Here is a 22,586-nt window from a genome sequence, read left to right as displayed (position 1 = left end):
GGGCTGCTCCTGGATTTTAGTTTCATACAACACCCTGTCCCTGCTGCTCTGCTCTTGTCTTTGAGGCCATTATCAGCTCTTTTATCACCTGCCGGTGCTCCACACCCATCAGCTCCACCCAGCCACCCCACCTGCATCCCAACCCCAGCAGCAACCACAGCTCCACCACACACGCAGTAGCTCCACAGACCCACCCCCTCTCCAATCACTCAGACCCGCCCAGCTGCAGAGCTCCTCCCGGCTCTGCTCACCTGGGCACCATTAGGACTTCAACCACGAGGTCCCAGCTCCAGGTATCTCAGTGATGCTCATGAGCTCACCCAGGCCCTGGTTCTGGGGTAGGCACATGCTGGGGGCCAAAAGGAGCACTGCAGACATGCAGTCCAGGTCTGAGCTACACCACACTGCTGAAGGAGGCAGGCATAGTGCAAAGAGCAACCCAGGGCATCTCCAGCTGCTTTATTCAGCTCTCTCTTCGCTTTCCTGAACACCTTCTCCCCCACCTCTTCCCTTCCTTCACCCTCTTTCCAAGAAGCTCCATATGCAACACCTTAACCACCTGGACCATGCAACCAATCTGCAAAGCAGAGCTGCTCCAGGCAGGACAGCGAGGCAAGGAAAAGGAAAACTCCACTTGCTTTCCATCAACACATCCTCTACGTCCAAGTGCACTGTTTCCCACTTGCCTGGGAGGGGGCTGCAGTTCAGCCCTTCTCCAGGGGCAGCAGCCACCCACCCTCCCAGAGACCCCGCAAACATCCATCCTACCTCTCCCAACGTGGCTCAGACTCAGGGCTCTGCCATCCTTCCACATCCCAGCACTTCCTCCCTCTGCACTCAGGCACAGCAACACCAAAAGTGGCCCTGGGCCATGTGCAGAGCTTTTATAGCACCCCCAGCCCCTCCCTGCATCCAGGCTCAGCTGTGGGTCCCTGGCATCATCAGCCCCATCATTGGGAGCAGCTGTGGCCACCCCTGAGAAACCTGCAGGTTGATTTTCCCTTTAGAAGTAAAAAAATAAAGAATGAAAATGGCCTGGCCCGAACTGCTCCCCCCGCACAGGCCCCACCAGCCACAGGGAAGCTGTGGGTTTGCCCAAGGGGTAATGGGCACATCACTTTTTCCCAGCCAAACAGGGCAGTTCCAGTGGCAGGAGACTTCTCTGGGCTCCTGATTTCTATTTTCCAGCCCCTTCATCTGTCTTCTCTGAGTTATTTGGTACCCAAGCATGGGGGGGACAATCTCGGCCCCAACGCACCTTCACAGGGACCATCTTCCCCAGTTACTGCAGATGTGCCCCGGAGCAGCCACGGCCCCTCGGGCACATCTGCCTGTGGGATGAGCGCCTTAGTGCAAGATCAACTGCATCAGCCTCTTTAACTGGAGATCAACAGCGTCCCCGGGCAGGGTGGCCAAAGGTGATGTTCTTTATCTGTGCCTCATGCTCCTCAGATACCAAATATCAAAAGCGGCCTCAAGACACTCCTGTTATTTAATATTCCTCCGAGATTAGAGCCTCCTCTCCAGCCTCTTCCCTCCCAGCCGAGCTGATGAACACGATAACTTATCGGGACCTTCCCCTGTGCTGTTAGCAATGGCATGGGCACTTATTGACCCACCTCAGAACAACACACTGAATATTTAGGACTTTCCCTGTGCTTGGTACATGATAACATCTTTATCATATGAGCCCTTTAAACCCTCAGTGCCCGCCAGGCCCCTCTGTCCTCGCTGAAAGGACAATATCAGACTGAGGGCAGCAAAAACTGATAACAAAATAGTTCCTTGAGTGAACTGCAGCACTGGGGCTGGCAGAGGAGGTTGCTCAGCTTGTGTGAGCTCAAACCTCTCAGTGTCCTTGCATGACCATCCCATGTCACGCCTGGGAAACTCAAGCACAGGGGAAGAGGTGACTGAGATGTTGATGCACCCTGAAGAATTGATCCAGATGGGAGTATTCCAGATGGGAATACTCAGGGATGTTCATGTCTACAGAGGAGCAGGAAGGATGAACGATGGCATGTGTGTGAGACTCATCTGCCCAGCTCACCCTTAGGGGGAGAAATGCCAAGGAATGACCCCAGGCAATGCCAGAGAAACCATGGCTTTGCATGGCAAGGGAAAGGATGGGCAATTAGGAAGCAAAGCACCAAGGAATAAATCTGGAACCTGAGCAGAGGGAGATTAGCAAAGAGTCAAAGGCTGTGAGCTCAGACCCTGGGGAACGAGGGCAATCTCTGGTACATAAGTCTACAAAAGCCTTAAACTCAGCTGAGAGATGGGTTGTCAGCAATGATTAAACCCCAGAGAAGTCATAAAGCAGCAGCTGTTGATAAAATGGGATGCTGATAGCACAAAGCTCATCAGTGAACAAGTGGATGAGGGACACCCATGGTGAGCAACAGAGCCAGGGCAGCAGGAGCTGGGGTGGTGGGACATGGGGGCTTCTGAGCCGGGCTCACCCTCTGGAGCATCGCTGAGGGCTGATGGGGTGGCCAGGATCAGGAAAGAGCCTCCTTCCCCAGCATGTAGCTCCACAAAGCTGCTCGAGAACCTCGGGTAAATCCAAGCTCCTTTTGGAGCCTGTGAGCACCCCTCTGGAGGTGGACAAGCGGCCCTGGGAGGGGGTGAGTTGCCTGTTGAAGCTGAACTGCTGACCCAAGAGCAGGGCACCAGAAGCTGGGAGTGTGGGAAGGCCACTGCAGGGGGCCAGCCAGGTTCGGGTTGGGGGTGAAGGAGGCGGCTGGGGCTGGTGGGGAGGCAGGTTTCACACAGGCAGCCTCCTGCCACAGGAGCAGTTCTTCCCATTAGTACTGCAAGAGCACCCAACGCCGCTGATGGAGGAGGCAGATTCGGTGTCTGACCCAGAAGGAGACATAAGTTAATCCACTTGAGTTAGACAAAAAACAGAGAGGCTCATTCCCATATGAAGTGCTGGCTGAAGCTGTGCACCTGATCAGCAACTGCAAGATTAGATAAGAACTGAACTTGGTCCCACCGCGCATGTATTAATGGGAGTTCTCTGGATTTCTGGGCTGTTCCAGCTCAAGGGCATGAAGATGTTCCCTTCACTGGGGTTCCTGTTTGTTGTTCTCTCTGTGGCAAGATGTGTCCCTGTGCAGCGGGCATCCAGCCGCAGCAAAGTCCTCCTGGTGTCTTTTGATGGCTTTAGGTGGAACTACGACCAGGACGTGGACACCCCCAACCTGGATGCTATGGCTGCGGAGGGGGTGAAGGCTCAGTACATGACTCCTGCCTTCATCACCATCACCAGCCCGTGCCACTTCACGCTGCTGACCGGTGAGTCTCCCCAGCCCCGAGCACACAGGAGCAGCACAGGCTGGGGAAGGGCAGGTTCGAGGCTTGGGCATCGGTGAAGGACACGAAGTCAAGCAGCCACCCAGCACCAGCAGCGTGAGAAGCTGTAGAATAGGGACAAGGCAACAACTACCGCAGAAAGTGGTAGAGCTGAACCTGCATTTATCACAGGTAAATAGCAGCAGGTGCTGTAGGAATTACGCAGCCACTAACTAAACCACGGTAGGAATTACACAGAGGCCACTCCAATAGGGCTCATCCCTAAGTTCTGCTTTAATAACAGATCAGATTAACTCTTTTGTATAGATTTACTCCTAATGCATGTGATCAGCAGCTCAAGCTGGGTGCCTGTCAGTTGTTACTGGATTTATAGTCTCTACAGATCGCTTCACTTCCCAGTGGCACCTCTGTTCATCCAGTCCTGTTCACAGAGTCTGGGGTCTTCTTCTGCAGCCTCCAGACACCATTTTTGTCTGTGTGTGAGACATTTCTCCATCGCGTCTGGTCCCATTCAAAGGGACCTGGACAGGCTGGAGAGGTGGGCCCGGTTGGACAGGGCTTGGAGCAACCTGCTCTAGTGGAAGGTGCCCCTGCCCATGGCAGGGGGTTGGAACAGGACGAGCTTCAAGATCCCTTCCAGCTCAAACCATTCTGCGGTTCTGTGATTTCCTTCTCTTTTGTTCCAGGATAGCTGTAGTTAAAGTTTACTTATACTTGCCTGTCTGCCAGAGACACAAACAAGATTAAAGTACAGTTCAGGCAGCCCGAGACTTCATTTGCTTTAGCCACTAGCGCTGAGCTCCGGCACAGATTAGACTCTCCTACAGTGTCCTCCCTTTGTTTTTATCAACACACCTACACTGTGTATATTACATAGGTGCCAAATATCGATAGCCTCTAATCCGTGTACATATTTGAGTACAACATACGCTACAACATTGCAAACACTCAAATCTAATTACAAAGGCAGCAACACAACACAACATTCCATACAATACTGTCCTAGCACAGATTCACCACTCAGCGAGAGACAAGGCAATAGCTGCAAAGGGGATAGAACTGAAACTGTATTTACCAAAGCTGAATAGCACCAGCTCAGCCCAGAGCCTCCTTCAATAAGATAAATTATTTTTTAGACAAGGGAGACGCTCTAAATATAATCTTTCTGGACTTCAGTAATGTATTTGATCCAGTGCCACACGGGAAATTATTAGTTAAGATGGAGAAGATGAAGATTCATACAAAATCTCTAACATGGGAGGTACAGAGCTACAGGGGAGAGGAGGGCAGGTGATGCTGAGAGGAGATTGTCAGGCTGCAGGGAGGGCAACAGGGGAATTCCTGAGGAATCGATTTTGAAGCCAATCTTATTTAAGATTTTAATTAATAACCTTGGCATAAAAGAGTGGAACATGCTAATGAAATCTGCTGATGGGAAAAGGCAGTGAGGCACTGTCAATATGAGGGAGGACGGGGATACGGTGCACAAGTAACTGCAGTCTTCAGGACTAGAATAATAACAATAGCATGAAGTATAATAGTACAAAGTGCAAGTCTGCCATTTCTAATGGGAGTTTCTACTGCATGCCGACCTCATGGGCTGTGAGCAGCAGAGAAAGCAAAACACCAAAGCTGTTAGTGAGACGCAGGATAATGGGGAGCCCCAGCCACGCTGAGAAGGGCAGGAGCAATTACAGGCAGCACCAGCACCTCCAGGGTGCTGAGCTCGGAGTCCGGACAAGACCTGCCTGGCATCAACCCCCCATGTGAGGAGCAGGCACCCCCTCCAGCATCATTCCCTGGGAACCCCACTCGGCACGAGGCACAGGGGGAAGGAGGCCAAGGGAGAGCTGGGAGGGGAAGGAGAGGCAGAACCCCCCACATCCGCAGCCCCACTCACCCCATCTCTCCTGACAGGGAGATACCTGGAGAACCACGGGGTGATCCACAACATGTGGTTCAACACCAGCACGGGTCTGAAGCTGCCCTACCACAGCACGCAAGGGGTGGATAGCTGGTGGGACAACGGCAGCCTGCCCATCTGGATCACAGCACAGAGGCAGGCAAGTGCAGTCCCCCCTCGCACCCACCGCCCCGTGTGATGGAGCCTCCTGCAGTAAAAGCTGCAGGTGAGCCCCCATCTCCAGTGGCCATGAGCTGACACCTCCTGCAAACAGCAGGTAATGAGACCTGCAGAAACTGGAACCCCCAGACACCAGCAGGAATAATTATGATTATTCTATTAAAAATAGCAAAAAATTATAGATGTGTTTCAGCCTTATTAAGACATTAATAAAACAGATTATCCTGCTGTTAAAGAAACCTCAGCCAACTCCTGGGAGAACCTGGAGCCAGGACTGCAGCAAGGCTATTCTAGATCCCCTTAGGTTTTGAACCTGGCTTTGGGACAGGGCCTCAGACTTGGCCCAAGACATGTGCCTGTATTTACCTGTCAAATTGGCTCCACTGGCTTCAGGGTGAGCACTTATTGATTGGAGTAAAACACACCTGAACATCCTGATGGCCAAGAGCTGGAGGGTCCATGCGAGGTACAAACAAGTCACTGTGTCCAAAGTCACAACCAGTGTTACCAACACAGTGAGAAACCAACAGGCAGGAGTTCTGGGAAGGGCAGCACTTCCAATTAATCACTTTTAATTGGCGATGAGCAAGAAAACCTCATTAGAGGCAGAGGTAGACATTAGGGGGCTGAATGAACTAACCACAGTAGTAGGTGGTAGCACTGATGGATGGAGAGATGCTGCAGAGTGAGCTCAGGTGAGTTTGTGCAATGTCTCCACTAATAGGGTTTAAAGACAGGCTCTATCTATTTCCCTGGAGGAAAAGCAAAGTACCAAGGGGAAGAAGTGAATATGAAGTTGGTGGAGCCCTTCCTGTTCAACTACAGCAATGAAACCAACTGGAGGCAGAACATCGACACTGTGATGGAATGGTTCACGGTGAACAACCTCGACTTCATCGCCCTCTACTTCGGCGAGCCGGATTCCACAGGGCACAAGTACGGCCCTGAATCCACGCAGAGAAAAAACATGATCGAGCAGGTAGACAGAACCATCGGTTACTTGAGGCAGCGCATTCAGGAGAGCGGCCTGGAATCAAACCTCAACCTCATCATCACATCTGACCATGGCATGGAAACCGTCATAAAGACCAACGAGATTCACATCCAGACCGTAGAGAACTTCACCTTCAAAGACATCCAGTTCGAACTCTTAGATTATGGACCCAATGGACTCCTGGTGCCAAAAGAAGGAAAATTAGACCATGTGTACTCAGTCCTGAAAAATGCCCACCCAAACCTCCATGTGTACAAGAAAGAGGAATTCCCAAGGAGATTCCACTATGCCAACCACTCCCGGATCACCCCCCTCCTGCTGTACAGCGATCCGGGCTATGTGATCCACGGGGTAAGATGTATGCACAGACGTATCTTACTGTCTTGTGGGAATCTGCCTCTCTCTTCCTCTGGGGATCTGCCTCTCTCGTAGCACCCCAGTACCCACCCTGATTCATCTCCCTATAACCAGATGGCAATCCCAGCTCTGTGTAAAGACCTCCTCTGTTCAGAAGATAAAAGGTCCAGAAGTCTTGGAGTAGGACTTGCACGAACACAGAATATCAGTTGCAGGGCTCTCTCCTAACCTGGCATTAAGGGAAGGCCCAAAGGCAGCTTCCCACTGTGGAGCTTCTCAGTACTCCAAAATTTGGATGCCCTGACATTTAGGGAGGGAACTTGCAAGATGTGATTGCACAGGAGCTGTGTCTGGGCAGCACCCTCCAGCTTCCAAACTTCCTCCAACTTCTGAAACTGAAAGAAACCAACCAGAGTGTTAAACCCAGTGGCTGGGGACCATGGCATGGGGGAGAGCACCTAGCTGGGGGCTGGGGGTTTGGACACTCACATCCTCCCTCTCCGTTTCAGAGATACAAGGTCCAGTTCAACAAAGGGGAACATGGTTTCGACAACGAGGCCATGAACATGAAAACCATCTTCCGCGCCGTGGGACCGGCCTTCAAGCAGGGGCTGGTGGTGGAGCCATTTGAAAGCGTCAACGTCTATGCCCTCCTCTGCCAGCTACTGGACATCGTCCCCGAGCCCCACGACGGCTCCCTGGAGCCCACCAAGGCCATGCTGCGTGAGTGGGGCCACGGCACCGGCCATGCTGCATGAGTGGAGCTGTGGCACGGGCTGTGCTGTGTGAGCGGGTCCATGGGCACTTATGGACCTACGCAGTGTGTGAGTGGGTCCGTGGCACCGGAGCGGGTCGACGGCACCGGTCGCGCTCCGCCGGGATTCCCGCGGGAACAGCGACCCCTGGCGGCCGCCGCCACCGCCGCGCTCCCCCCGCACAGCGGGCGGCTGCGGGTGCCGGATTCCTCGCAGAAGCCGGGTGGGGGGGGACACGGGGCTGCCGCTCTCCTGGCCCCACGCTAACGCTGACCCCCCTCCAGGTTCAAGTGCTCCTCTGCCGCCCGCACAGGAGCTGCTGGTGGTGCTGGGAATCGCTCTGGTGCTGGGATGCTGGGGAGGAAGACGCTGACCCCATCAGAGGTAACTGACCCTGGGGACATCCGGAGGAGCATCCCTGGATGCTCCTACCCAGGCTGGCACCTGCCCTGCTCCTTTGTGGTCTCCTTGGGGTTTGCCTGTCTGTGAAACCACCCCCCGCTCCCGGGGCACAGCAGACTCTTTGCACCCCAGCAGAGGGATTTTTACTGCCCAGGTTGGCCTTGGCACCATCAGTCTGTTCTGTGCCTTCACTCTGCCTCTATGCCTGGAGACCCATCAGGACAAGTAATTCTCAATCTCATCTCCAGCACAGCACATCCCCGGCAATACCCACAGGCTGCATGTACCTGAAATCCATACGCAGTGCTGTGCTCTCCTGTCTTGGCAGCCTCCAACTTCCAGGCAACTCTATCAGAGTAGAGGAGGGACGTGGCTCATAAAGACAACCAGTCCTGATCTCAGAGAATTGCACAGAGTTCCCAAAACCTCCCCAAATGAGTGATCCGCACTCCTCACAAATGACTGAATCTCACGGGAGATGCCTCTCCCAAAATTTGGTTTGGGAGAGACCCACTGGGATGTGTCAATGTCCAGTCTGACCTCGACCATGTCTACATTACTCCAATCTGCTCGTGGTATACAGAATCACAGACTGGTTTGTGTTGGAAGGGACCTTAAAGCTCCTCCAGTTCCAACCCCCTGCCACAGGCAGGGACACCTTCCACTAGAGCAGGTTGCTCCAAGCCCCGTCCAACCTGTGTGGTTTGGATCAGGGGCAGTTAAAACGTGTTGAGCACCCAAAGCAATTAAATGTATTTGTCTGAAAGCACCAGGAGCCTCCTGGAAATGGCACTGTGCAAAGGCAGCCACCCAGGCTGGGAGCCTCAGAGGGATCCCAAAGTCAATCAGTGCTTCCAGCCCCTGCCCCAAGAGCCTAGGGTGCCCTCAGCACCACTCCACTTGTCTTTGTCCCTTATGGCTGTGGAGAAAAATGGGGAATACCCATCTGCAGCCCCAGGGCAGCCCCTGGCAGCTCCAAGGTGGGCATTAAGCCTTGATGTGTTTTAGAGAGACAGAGGACAGTGGCTTGCGCTGGCCATCCAGCACCCCTCCGCAGCACGGCCACTGCACCCTGGTTGCCAAAGGTCCTCATAGGAAACCAAACTTCCAGCTGCAGAAAGAAGCCCAGGATCCATCATCTGGGTGTTGGGAACAGGGGGCAGGATGCCCCATCCCAGCCCTGGTCCCGGCTCTTCCATGGGGTGTTATGAGGGCAGCTCCCCAGACCCCATCCCAGAGGCTGAAGCTCCCCAGCCCTGTGCCTCATCTCAGGGGCTCGATAAACATCTGTTGCCATAGAGACTTGCTCAGCGCCTTCCCGCATCGCCTTCACCAGCCCATGAAACAGGAGACGTGCTTGGGAAAACAGGAAGAAAATGTTTGGCTTGAAGCTGTACTGGGGGTGGGGGTCAGGCCGGCAGCACACGCCGAGCCCGGCACAGAACCACGGCGAGGCTCCAAAAGGGGAGCGCAGGGGCCAGCGCTGCAGATGCTATTGCAAATAATAGTAGTAATAGTGCAGTAACTGTCTGAGTGGTCATAGAATCCCAGACTGGTTTGGGCTGGAAGGGACCTTAAAGCTCATCGAGTTGCAGCCCTGCAGAGCTCGTCACCCAGCGTTCCCAGGCTCCATGTGCCACTGTGCCGGGTGCCCAGCAGTTGGACGCATCCTGTGCAGAACAGGACGCTCATAGGGGTGGTCCCAGCCTAGTTCCCAGCGCCAGGCAGGTAACACAGAGTTTGTAGTGACAAAGCAACCTCCTAAGGGGAATCCTACCTGACAGCTGGGGTTTGCCTCAGCTGTGGATGGGAATTTAGCTCCGGATTCAGCAGGTAGCATTCCAGTGAGACAGGGCTCTGGCAGGAAAACCTCTCCGGAGTAGGCACTGCTTCAGCTGAAGAACAAACCCGCTGTACCCCTGCCAGGAAGATTCCCATTGCCCCTGAAACCACAGATGTATCTTGGAGCAGCTACTGCTGCTCAGAGCAGGGGGGAACAAAAAGGGAGCTTTGAACAGGGCATGTCTGTACCCCAAAAGTATTTAGGGCTATACCGATGCAATACCGGGTCAATACCGGCAGTACCTATGCAGTATTGGTGCGTTACCGGCTATACCGGTGCAGTACCGGCAGCCGGCGGGCGAGGGCTCCCGAGCCGCGCTCTCCCCGGGAGAGCCCGGTACCGGCGCGGCGGGGGGAGCAGCTCACGGTAAAACCCCGTCCGGGAGCATCTCCCCAAACTCGTCTCTCGCCCGCGGCCATCAGCTCCCGCCGGGTCTCGGTGCGAGGCCCCGGTGGCTCCCACGGGAGAACCCAGCCCCTGTTGTGACTAATCCAGGACACACGTCGGGCAGCCGCTGCCTCCAGGATGCTCCCAGCACTCGGCACCTATCGCAGCCCCGGGGCTGCGCCAAGTGATGCCCTGGAGATCCACATCACACACTCACTTCCATCTTCTGGTCCCTTCCTCCAACACAGCCCTGGGATGTGGATGCTTCAGGTCCCAGGCCGGAGGGGTGAGACAGATCCTTCACTGCAGGGTGAGGAGGTTTAACCCCACAAACCCCTGGCTCCTGGAAGACACTGTCCAGTTTAAAGAAAGCCTTTAGGGCTTTCCCAGCCCTTCCCATTGCATCTCACACCTCATGTGCTTTCACCACGTCACATTTCCACCAAACATTCGCCCAACAGACAAAGCCCTGCCTGGCCTCTCCAGCAGACCCAGCGTCGGTTTGTGCGGAGACTCCCACTCCATGGAATACTGCATCTCCCCCCGCCCTCCTGCCCCCAAATAATTCATTCCCCTCCCTGGGGCTGGGGGTCACACAGCAGGGAGAGCCCTGCTGCGTCTTGCAGCCCAATTTGCTATGCATTTCCACACCATTTGCTTCCCTTTCTTTTTCCTGCACTGGAAAGACGCTTGCTGCCCAGGGGTCCAACTGCTCCAAGATGGTAATGTAACCGCAAACACACGCGTATTTATTTATGGCACACACACAGCTTGCAGGAAAACTGCAGCATCCTGAAATGCCCAGTCTGGGGGTAGCATGTGCCCCTACAATTCCCACTGGCACACGATGTGCTCACTGGTCATCCCATCCTACACACTGCACAGCTTCACCCTGCCTGCAGCGCCCAAACGACACGCAGATCCCTGTGCTTCAACTGGCTGCTGCCTCTGGAAAACAACCACCATTTGCCCACAGCAATGTGGCCACACTGGCCCCAGCTTCATGCTCTGAAGCCTGGCACATTGCATGCACCTGGCACCCCCTTGGAACCTCCCAGTGCTGTGATCCCTGACCCGGGCAGCCCTGAGCCAGCAGCACAGGAGGGAAGCACAGGGAGCCCCTGACACACTCCTTCTTCCTGGGGGGACCAGGCACAAAGACAGAGGTCCCATGGGGTGGCCACAGTCTTGAGCTCCTCTGTGCCTCCCTGGCTACAGCCCATTGCTCTGCACACCCCAGGGGGCAGCCGTGCCCCTCACTGCTGGTACAAATCCCAATGGGATGGACCCTCACTACTGCAGCCCTGCTCAACATGCCCGCTCCAAACCCTCCAATGAAAGCCCCAATCCTACCGGGAAGGTCTGGTGCTCAGGTGGACACCTTCCTCCAACAGCAAACCTTCCCCTAGCATGACAGCCCCCTGCTAGCAGCATAGTGCAGGTTACACAGCATTCCTGGGATGTCCAGCATGCCTGGGAAGAGCTACAAAATCATGTTCCACTGTATTAGTTCAAGGATCTGCGCCTGGTTTTTAGGACTCCAAAGGTGTTCTGCACAACTGCCAAGTTAACTGGCTCCACTGTCACCTACCTCGGGTGGAGCATGGGAACATGGCAGCCAAGCTATCTGCTGCCTGTTCCCAAGTTTCTCCGGATGGGAGCACTGAACTCAGCCCAACAGCACTCACATGGGGAGCAGCAGCAATGAGCATCTCCCGCTGCATCTCCGCAGGAGCTCTGCCCAGCAGCAGCAGGAGGCGAGGCAGGGCAGGGCAGGGCAGGAAGCACTCATGGACAACTTTATGTCTTCTCATCACTAAAACATCCTGCAATGGCACCGAGGAAGCTGCGCAGCGGGGCCGGCACCCCTGGCACTGGAAGGGGTGGGGGGCAGCAGCGCTGCAGCCAGTCGCTTAGTCACTGCTGAGCCCAAGAGCAAACGGTCTGAGCCCAATGTGACAACTCACGAGATCCCGACACAGAAACACACGCAGGGTTTGTATTCGCTGCCCGTCTGTGTAAATCTCCAAAGCCACAAGTTCGGGTTTTCAAAGCTCAGAGCAATTTGTTTTCTTTCTTTTCCCTTTTCTGAGAAAAAGTGAGATTATTAATTTCACCACATGGCTCCACTAAAGACATCAAATCCCGGGAAACCTGGGATCAGCCTGAGAAAGCAGAACATACGCAGCCTGGGCTCAGTGTGCTTTGTGCGCAAGGAAACACCCGCTTTGCCTCAGCCATCACATCCAGCTTTCAAACTACACGAAGTAATGGGCAGCTCCCAACTGGGAAGAACCAGCAGGAAGCAGGAGCCCACCACAGCCCATGTGCCCAGTGGGACCAGTCCCCGTGAACTCTGGAGATGTAATGGGATTTCCAGCCCATGGAGCAGCACAGCCCTTTTCCCCAAAAGGCAGAGGGGGCTCGTGTCCCTGTTGACACAGAGGCACGAAAGAAACATGGGGTGTTGCTGGAAAGGAACCACTTGGGCTGGGGACGAGGGGTTGGGGATGAAGCTGCTGGAACAGCCCCACGCCAGGCACTAGCCCTGAGCACACGCTCAGTCCTCAAAGAGACCCCAATGTCAGGCGCAGTGAACAGAGCCCCTCTGCTCACACCACCTCTTCCTCTTTGCTCCAGGAAGGAAGAGACGAGCTATTCTACTCCTGTATCCTCGTGGGAGCTCAGGAACGCCAGCACCCACCCGACGTCACCCAAATCAGGACTCATCTCCCGGTGGTGCTCATCCCAGCACCAGCATCCAGACTCTGGCCAGCCCCACATGCTCGGCATGGCTGGTCCTAGAGCCACGGTGAATGGTGAACAGTGAATACCATGTTGTGCCCGCATGCTGCTCGTGCACAGGGAGGGAAGGTCGTCCGCCGGTTTTCACTGGCATGTAAGACGCGCTGCACACAAAGAGCAGAGCTGGTGGAAGGTGAATTAACTCCAAAGGCAAAGCACAGCGCCGGGTTACGTTTCCGAGTCACCTTTGGGTAACAAAATGCTTCCAACAGTTCTTCTGGTCAGCGAACAATCGCAGTAATTGTAAAAGGAAAACAATAAAAAGGAATAGTGCCCGACCTCAGACAATTCCCCGGCATCGAGCAACACCCCAGAGACACACCAGGGGCACCCACTGCCCCGCAGACCCCAAGGCAGCCCCACTACAGTAGCCAACTGGCTGTTTCCCCTCCATCATGCCAGGGGTCCCCAGCAGTGACGACCTCACCTCCAGCCCGGCACTCACAGCACTTGCCTAAACCCGGCATCGCTTACCGGAGACAACGCTGCCCGGAGTCCACGTGAGGCCCCGCGTGCAGGACACCCCATCGCCATCCAGGTCCCGCTCAGCCCCGGGCCACCACAGCCACCGCGACGCCGCCGGCACACCGGCCACTCACTCCCCGCTGGCTCCGGCACGGTTAACAGCAGGCTGCGGGCCGGCGGCTGCCAACTCCCCGAGGTGCTGACTCATCTTCTTCCATGCACCATATTTCACCGTTCCACGCCCACCGCGCACAACCGCCGGGTAGCAGCTCCTCACGCTGCCTTGCACGCCCCGGTGGCGTGCGGGGCTGCGGCGGGGTCACAACCGCGGCACGGTCAGTAGCACGGCTCGGTTCTTTAGCACGGCTCAGTTTGCCAGCACAGCTTGATTCACCGTCACGGCTTGGTTCGGTAACACAGCTTGGTTTGCCGGCACACCTCAGTTTGCTGACACCGCTTGGTTCATTAGCCCGGCTCAGTCCATTAGCCCGGTTCGGCAGTGGGGAAGGATTGTGGGTCAGGCCACCGCTGGCTTCAAGCCTGGGTCTGGCCCGGTGAGATGGTGTTTACCGGCACCGCCACCCCCCGCGGAAACACGCTTTATTTTATTGCAACCCACATCCAGAACCAGACCCCGAACCAGAACCACAACCAGAACCGCGCCGCTGCCGCCTGCTCCGGCTCGGCGGGGACCAGCAGGGACTGCCCCCGACCCCGGGCTGCGCCCCCCCGCCGCCGCTCGGTCCCCGGAAGGGGTCCCCGGCTGCGGGAGCGGGACCCCCCCGATCCCTCCCGGTCAACCCCCGGCACAAAGCCCCGGTCCCCATGCCGGGACCCCCCCGCCCCATTGTCCCGCTCCACCAGCGCGCGCAGGAAGAGGAGGGGTCGCGCTCAGACAATGCCTCCCCCCCTTTAGCCCCCCGCCTCTGCCGCGGCCAAGCCCCGCCCCCCGCTTCCCATTGGCCGGTGGGGAATTTGGGGAGCCCCCCCCCCAAACTACCCGCCCCCCCCGCTGCCGGGGGGCGCGCACGCGGGCATGGGGGGGGGCTGCGAGGCGGGAGCGCGCGCGCGCGACCGCCGTCGGGGGCGCGCCCGGGGGCTCCCCTTGTGTGTGTGTGTGCGTGTGCGTGCGGGGCCGGGGCCATGGAGGAGCTGAGCAGCGTGGGAGAGCAGGTCTTCGCCGCCGAGTGCATCCTCAGCAAGCGGCTCCGCAAGGTGGGACCCACCGCACACCCCCCCGCCGCCGCCCCCCCCGCCGCCGCTAACGCGCCTCTCCCCGTCTCTCTTCTCTCTGCAGGGCAAGCTGGAGTACCTGGTCAAGTGGCGGGGCTGGTCCTCCAAGTGAGCGGGGTGCGCGGTGCGGGGCTGCGCGGATCGGTGCGCGGCCGCGGGTGCCGCCCGCCCGGCCGCTTTTGTTCGGGTCGCGCAGCTCCTTTTGTTTACAAATAAGCGCGGCCGCGGCCCGGCCCTCCCGCCGCCGCGTGGGGCTCCGATCCCCCCCAGGTCCCCACCCCAGACCGGGCCCGGCCGGGAACACCCCCGTTACCGGCGGGCCCCGCGCCCCACGACCGCCCGCTGCCACCGGAGCTCTCCCGGGACGCGCGGGGCTCGCCCATCCCCTCGCCGGCGTGGCCGCCCCCTCCCCGACCTGCGTCCCCCGGCCCCTTCTCCCGCGGGGGTACCGGTCCCCGGTGCTGGGATGCTCCGGTCCCCGCGGCGCCGGGCGCACGGCGGGCCCCTCTGTCCTTGGGTGAACTCCCCGGTGCTGGGCCGGTAATGGGACGGGAGGGACACCCGGTCCCTGCACTCGCCCAGCCCCGGGACGTGTGTTACAGGCACAACAGCTGGGAGCCCGAGGAGAACATCCTGGATCCAAGACTCCTTCTGGCTTTCCAAAAGAAGTGAGCGAACTCTAAATATTTCTAAGCAAACGATAAAGTCAATTAACTTCTAATTGGCTGCGCGTGCGGTGGAAGTTGTGGAAACAACAGCCCGGAGCTCGGCCCGTGCCTTTTGTGGCATGGCCCTTTTGTTCACCCCCTGAAATCACAGCCCCGGTCCACACAGCACGGCTCTGGCTGGGCAGACACCGCGGATCCATGGTCCTGGGGCTGGGTTTGCACTGGCTGTGCAACAGGGACACGGTGGTGCCACAGAGACCTTTGGCTCCCGGTCCCAGTCCAGTAACCAGGACCTCGGCAGGGATTGTGGGACTGGGGGGCTTGTGCAGCACAAAGTGCATTCATGGAGGGCACTTGTGAGAGGGAGAGGAGGTAACAGTAGGAGAAAATGGAGTCCTCTGCCCAGAGCCACAACTGTTCTGCAGCTATTGCACACCAGGGATCAGGCATGGAGGTAGGAAGGTAGCCAGCTGGCTATGGTAACCACCGCTCTGCCAAATATTTTGGCTCCATATTAATAAAAAAATAATGAAAGTTTATGATAGGATTTAATTATAACTTGTTTCTGGGTCCATTTTTCAAGAACAGAATCTGGTGGATAGTGCAGACAGCACGGTGCTTAACTAGCTGTACGTATTGCAGCTTAACACTGTCCTTAACCAGAGCTACAAAGTGGTGCAGTGCCCTGAAAACACTCTTGCGTCGCATCACATCCATGGTCCCACTCTTCCCACGGCCTGTGCCAGCCCCACAGAGTGCATGATCCAGGTGCCATGTGGCGAGGTTTAACTGCCCAAGGCCCTGGGTTTCCATGTTCTTGGGGCTCTTTGCGCTTGAGTGTGGTGTGCCCATGAGAGCATGTGTTCAAGTGAGTGATGTGCTGTGAGCCTGCAGGATCATGTGTTAGGATGAGTTAAGGACAACTACCTGGGTGCTGGAATGGGACCTGAACCTTCAGCATCCCAAGCAAGGGAGGGTTTCATGACAGAAAAAAAGGGAGGAACCAGGCTGGTTTGGGATGGTTTTGTTTTCCTGCAAACATTGTCCTCAATCATTGTTTTTTCAGGGAACATGAAAAAGAAGTGCAGAATCGGAAGAGGGGCAAGAGGCCCAGGGGCAGGCCCAGGAAACACGTGGTGAGTCCTGGTGCTGGTGAAAACCCATGGCCATGATGGTGCTGGAGGGCACCAGCACGTGTCTGTCCCCAGCACAGGGTGGTGGGTGATTGGGCTCCGGAGGGTGGTGAGGACACGGCAGTGCCAGCAGACCCCTGCGCAGGGGCTTGGAGATAGCAGTGATGGGTAGGGGGTTGAGGATGCCTGTGAGGAGAACGTCCCTTCATCCCTGCGATGGTGGAGGAGACAGAAGAGTTCCCTGGGTCCCACTTGGTATTTAAGCCTAGTCGGTTTTGCCCCGCATGCTCCCCAACTCGGTTCATGGCAGAGGATGAACAGATCAGCCAACACGGAGGAAGAACCCGTGTGCCCAAGGCACCCAGCCAGGCAACACTGAAGGATTTGCAATGCTCTTCAGGAATCTGTGTTAGCTTTTCCTGTCTCCATTGCTTTGCAGGAACCAGAGATGCCTGCAAAAACCAAGTCAAGTAGCTCCTCTTCCTCCACATCCTCCTCTTCCTCCTCCTCTGATGAAGAGGATGAAAGTGACCTGGAAGCAAAGAGGGGTCCCCGCAGCAGAGAGACTCACCCAGTACCGCAGAAGAAAGCTCAGATCCTGGTGGCAAAGCCTGAACTGAAAGACAGTTCCAGGAAGAAGCGTGGACGAAAACCTCTTCCCCCGGAGCAGAAAGCGGCTCGAAGGACCGTGAACCTGACAAAGGTGCTGAAAACATCCCGGAAGGAGGTGGGCAGCAGCACCAAGCTGGTGGGGAAGCTGCAGCCCCAGCACGGCACACAGGGCTCGGGCATGGCCCTGCTGAAGGACCCGCCGGGTGCCTTGGCTGGGCTCAGCGCAGGGGGGCCATCAGCAGAAAACCTGCCCAATATGATGAAGAGCGGCTCCACCAGCCCGAACCGGGCCATCAGCTGGCAGAGCTCCATCGTGCACTACATGAACAGGATGTCCCAAAGCCAGAACTCGACCGAGAGCTCGCCCCTGGGCAGGCTGGCGCTCAAGGCGCAGGCGGCCAGCAAGAGCAGCTTAGGGCTGGACTTAAAAATGAGGAACCAGAAAGCATCTGGAGAGCTTGGGCTGAGCATGCAGGGACCCAAGAGTACCAAGGCTCCGAGCAGCAGTGCTGGAGGGGACCAGAAGTCAGGGTTTGCTGCAGGAGGCCAAGTGCTGCACAACGGCAGCAAGACGCCTGCGAGCTCATCTGGGTCTGGCTCCCAGCTGGCCTCCAGCCAGGAGCTGAACCTCCAGGCTCTAAACCTCCAGAGTGTCAAAAACGGACCGAGCGTGGCTGGTGGGAGCAGCATCCCCCGTCACCTCTGCACCGCCATGTCCAAAGGCTCCAGTAGCAGCTCAGCAGCGAGTGCGGGTGCTGGCAGTGTGAAGGGCAGCACAGCGGGTGCTGGGTTGAATGCTGCCAGCTCAGGCTCGGGGGGAGACAGCAGCAAGAGCAAGAAGCAGACACACCGGGCAGGAGACAGGGACTTGGCCAAAGGCGGCACAGCCAGCACACAGGATGGGCACGCAGCCGCGGAGAGCCGCAAACCTGCCACGCTGTCCGAAATGAGCACAGGCGATGAGACCAGCTCAGATTCGGACCGGGATTCAGCTTCCTACCCAGGTGTGGGTCAGAACATGTCTGTCTCCATCCAGACCAGCCAGGACTGGAAACCCACCCGCAGCCTGATCGAGCATGTCTTTGTCACCGATGTCACCGCCAACCTGATCACGGTGACAGTCAAGGAGTCCCCCACCAGCGTTGGGTTTTTCAACCTACGGCAATACTGAGCCCGGGAGCATGAGAGGAGGAAGAGGGTCCTTCAGCCTCTCCCTCCGCTTTGCCCAGCTCTTCCATCAGGGTTTTTCTTTCTTCAAGTGAACGCAGAGACCTCGTGAGACCTGCTGGGACTCGTGTCTAGAGAAGCTTGAGAAAGACGCAGTGAAACCTGCTCAGAACTGCCAGTGGGTCGATGGATCCCTCCCGGCTTCTCCCCATCCTCGCCCAGAGCAGCATCCCGAGCAGAGGCACCTGATGCTGTTCTCCGGGAGCAGGGGCACTGGTGCTGCCAGGCTGGCAAGTTTTGAGCCAGGCTTCACTGAACATGGGTTTCTTTGTGTTAGACCTTGAAAGAGCCGCTGACAAGGTCTGCAGCTCCCCAGCAGCAGGAGGAGGGTGCGGAACTGCAGCAGGCCAGGCTTCTACTTGGGTGAGGAAGAGGAGATCCTTTTCTTTCCTCTGGGCTCCCCACGTATCTGCCCGTGAGCTGTGGGGAGTCGCAGGTCAATCCAAATGAGGTGGCCGCTGCTCCCAGCCCTGGGACCGGCTGCATCTGGGGGTTTTTCAGGGTACTCTCAGCCCAGCCACCCCCCTGGGCCAGGTCACTTCCAATGATGGTGAAGTCCATGACATTCCTGTTGTGGTTTCCAGCTGATAGGGAAATATTGTTTACATTTTCTAGCAAGGAAAAATCCTTTTTTTTTTTTTTTTTGAGAGAGGGGAATAAACCCCATCTAGGGAAGGCTGAACCCTGGGTGCCACCGGTGGTGGGTGTCAAAGGAGCCTCTTTCAGAGCAAGGAATGGTGTCAGCAGGTACCTCCTTACTGCCTGGGGTCCTACCTTGGGACCCAGTGACAGCCGCTGGCTTCTTCATAGTGACTTGATTTCAGAGGAGCTGGTTAAGGAGACCTGCATGGATGGGCTCGAGCAGGAGGAAGGGGAAGGAGAGGAGAGGGAGAAGGGGCAGGGGCAGGCAGTGGGTACCTGAGGCCGTTGTTCCCCGAGGAGACGGAGAGCCTGCAGCAGCCATTCACCTTTGTCTTGCCATCCTGTGCCAGCAGCCGGGTATTCATTTTAGCTCATGATTGCAACCAATAATGGCTTTTTATGGACGGTTTTTTCCCTACCGTAGATTCCTCTTACGAGCCAAAATTAGCAGCAGTAGTTCAGACAGAGTTTAGTAGCACTTGAGGTCATTTTCGTTCTGCTAAGGCTGAGCTCTGTTCTCAGAGGAGATAAAAAGCCTGAACAAGGTTAGGAGGTGCCTCCAAAGGGCTTCCCACCAGCGCCAGGGCTCCCCACATGCTCGGGGCACCTTGCTTTGCCACAGGCAGGGACACTCACAGGGTCATCACGCATAGGAGTGCAGAGATGAATGGACCAAACTGGGGTACAGGTAATCCTGACCTCCCCATAGCAGTTGCATTTGCTGCTGGTGGAACTGCAATTCTCAGGTGAAATGGAAATGCCAGCACTGGCCACACATGCTGCCTGGGTCTTCAAGGCATCAATGGATGGATGGATGGTACTGAGCAGTGGCCACAGCCTTTGCTGGATCAGGCTCCAGTGCTCCACAGACACTATCTCTTAGCTTTTGTATTCAATCCCCAGCCGTCCTGTTGGTCATGGCTCTGAGGTTGTTGTGTTACAGTGCTGGGGGTCTGTCAGGGATGGGTGCAGCCCCCGTGCCATGCATTGCTCTGCAAGGCAAAGGGTCGAGGGGAGAGGAGGGAGCATTGTCCATGGAGAGGCTCCCAAAGATGGAGTTTCCATCGAGTTCCACAATGCCAAAATGTCAAAGTCTGTGCTGTTGACCTTCTAGTCTTTAACTTTGCCAAACGAGCTACTGTTGCTTTGAAGAGTCCAAGGAAGCGTTAACCTGCATCAGCAGAACCGAATGCTCCAGCATGGTCTCTGCTGGGTGGGCTTTTGTGCTCAGGATGCGAGCACTTTGGGAGAAGAATCAAGGAATCTGGGAGCACAGGGTGACGCTCTTCCTCACACACCAAATGTTTGCTACTTGGCCTTTGCAAATCCAAACTGAACAATTATGTGCCTTTCGGACCGTCCTTATCTCAGCCTGGTCTGTGACACCGGTCCCACCACAGGTTTGTGCCTATGCAAAGCAAGATGATCACAGGGTCCTAGGGACAGTGATGCCCCAGTCCCAGTGGGATGCCCAGAGCTGGGGCATGCCCACCTAGGGGATGCTCTTGCCGAGAGCAATAGTATGTGGGGCTGATGTCCCCAAGGGTGAAGAAGCATCTGTGGATGTCCAAAAAGGAGTCAGGCACCAAGCACCCTTGGAGGAACTGTGGCAGTGGGTGCTGTGCTGGCTGCACACCGGCTGCAAGGTGCTCACCTGCTTTTCCTGGTGTGATGGTGTGATCCTACCTTCTGGCTGGGCAAAGGGTGGCTGGTCCCGGGCTTGTACCCAGGGGAACACGTATTCCGACAGCGAGCAGCTTCCCTCTATCACCCACCCTTCCCCAGTGCGTCCCCTCCCATAGCAGCAGGACTCTGCTGTCACCACTTGCTATTGTGCCTTTACTCACCAGCGGTTTGATTCCAAAGGTCTAAGGATGGTGAACGTGATAATCCAGATGGTTTTCCGACCTTCGCCTCCTCCCGCGTCCTTTCCCGGCCCCTCCTGGCCTCGCGCCTCAGGCTCCCGGCTCGCCCAGCGGCACTGGCGTGTCTGAACGCTGGAGCTTGCCTCTCAAAGGCACATTATGTGAGTGATTTACTGTAATCTTTTGTGGCCAGGGGCTGAAAGCCGCTGCAGACCCTGTTCACCAGTCTGACCATTAGTATTCAAGGTCTACCTTATTTTTTCCTTTCCTCTCTTCCTCCCCCCCCATTTTAAGTTTGCTGCTATGGGTTGGAGCGCTCAGCCGTGTGTCACACAGCCAATTAAAGGTTTGTCACTTGTCATTTTCTAAGAGCTTTCCGATGTGGAAAGTCCTGCAGTATTTGTATATTGAATGGATATTTTCTCCAGGCATAATCTGGTTAAGCAGACTTGTTGTTTTCCATTGGACTGGAAGAGGTGGCCAATTCAGCCATCTTCCCTAGAAACTTAGTCTATTTTTATATATATATTTTGTACCAAAAAAACTGGAGTTTGTGGAAGGATGGAGATAGTTTAGAGGGTTTGGTTTGTGTTGAGTTCCTGGGCTGGGTGTGAAGGATCCAGAGCCGGCGAGGAGGTTTTTACTGAAAGAAATTGAGGAATGGGTGAAAACAAACAATTGTTCTTGTAACTTGTGCCAGTCACTGCTCTGATTTGTACGTTTTAATTAAAGGGAGAGCCAAATCACTCCTGTATGACACTTATAATTGCTTTAAACTACAGCTGTTTGTTTGCTTTTATTTCCAGAGAACAAAAGTTGGAGATGTTATTACCCTGGGAAAGGGAAAGGGCTTTGTGGAGCGGGTTGGGCGCGGAGCTGCTGTGGTCACTGCTCCGGGCCAAAGACCCCCAATGGGGCTGCCACTGCCTTGAGACTCCCACACCCCCCCCGGGGAACCATGTTCCAGCCCTGGGGACCGCGAGGCTGAGGGGAACCGGGGAGCCCCCCCAAGTTCTCCTCGAAGGTCCCATTCCCAGGTTCCCCCCCTACCCCCAGCTCTTACCGGGTGGCGATGAACGGTCCGTCGGGCTCCGCTGCACCTGGAGCTGCGCCCAGCCCGGGAGGGGCCACCCGGTCACCCCCCACCTGCGGGACCGGGGCCGGCCCGGGGAGGGCGCTGCGCGGCCGCGGGCGGAGACGGCTCCAGGTCTCGCCGTCGGGGCCGTCGTCGTGGGGAGCGGAGCCCCGGTGGGGGAGCGCGGGGGATCCCCGGCACGGGGGGGGGGCGGGGGTTGGGTCCTGCCGGTGCGTCCGGGGGCTCCGCCAGGCGGTGCCCCCCTCCCTGTCCGTCCCCATCCCTACCCCCTCCCTCCGCGCCCGCCCCGCCGGGGCCCCGCCGGGCCCGTGTGAAAGGCCCCCCCGCGGGGCCGGGAGAAAGGCGCCATTGTCCAGCCCTTCTCCCGCTCCTCCGCGACGCTCATTTTCCGCGCCCAGCCCCTGACAGCTCCCACGGTGCCGGGTCCGCGCCTTGCGCCGGCAGAGCAGAAAAAGGAGGTTAATGAGGACACAGCTTAAACCCCACCAAACCCCCCCCCCCCGCCCGCTCCGCTCCCCTCCGCGGCACATTTGAATGCAAAGGCCGGGCCCGCCGCACCCCCGCCGCGCTGCCCGCCCCGTCGGAAGGGCAGAGCAGCAACCCCGGGACCCGACCCGGTACCCGACCGCCTTCCCCCGCGGTGCAGCGGCGACCCCGGGACTGTTCCCGGCCCTGCAGGACCCCCCGGTGTGTCCCAGATC

General features: G+C 56.9%; 3 protein-coding genes across 3 annotated transcripts in view; 2 read left to right on the top strand and 1 right to left on the bottom strand.

Annotated features, from left to right (window-relative positions):
- Positions 1-13,646, bottom strand: part of RBFOX3 (RNA binding fox-1 homolog 3) — a 140,687-nt gene extending 127,041 nt beyond the window's left edge. The window contains exon 1 of the mRNA XM_030505973.1: positions 13,419-13,646. The gene's annotated coding sequence lies outside the window, so the exon portion shown is untranslated. The remainder of the gene's footprint in view (positions 1-13,418) is intronic.
- ENPP7 (ectonucleotide pyrophosphatase/phosphodiesterase 7) lies at positions 3,054-7,510 on the top strand. Its single transcript, XM_032920296.1, has 4 exons — positions 3,054-3,300; positions 5,236-5,381; positions 6,126-6,746; positions 7,262-7,510. The coding sequence occupies exons 1-4, from the start codon at positions 3,054-3,056 to the stop codon at positions 7,508-7,510; spliced, it is 1,263 nt and encodes a 420-aa protein (XP_032776187.1).
- Positions 13,647-14,509: 863 nt separating the features above from the next.
- Positions 14,510-21,568, top strand: CBX2 (chromobox 2). Its single transcript, XM_030505960.1, has 5 exons — positions 14,510-14,624; positions 14,707-14,750; positions 15,245-15,310; positions 16,377-16,446; positions 16,883-21,568. Exons 1-5 carry the CDS (start codon positions 14,553-14,555, stop codon positions 18,224-18,226), a joined length of 1,596 nt encoding a protein of 531 aa, XP_030361820.1. The 5' UTR covers positions 14,510-14,552; the 3' UTR covers positions 18,227-21,568.
- Positions 21,569-22,586: the final 1,018 nt, after the last annotated feature.

The sequence above is a fragment of the Strigops habroptila genome, chromosome 14, assembly GCF_004027225.2.
Source record: "Strigops habroptila isolate Jane chromosome 14, bStrHab1.2.pri, whole genome shotgun sequence".
Taxonomy (NCBI): Eukaryota; Metazoa; Chordata; class Aves; order Psittaciformes; family Psittacidae; genus Strigops; species Strigops habroptila.
Note: the sequence above shows the minus strand (reverse complement) of the source record. Positions and strands in the feature narration are given on the sequence as shown.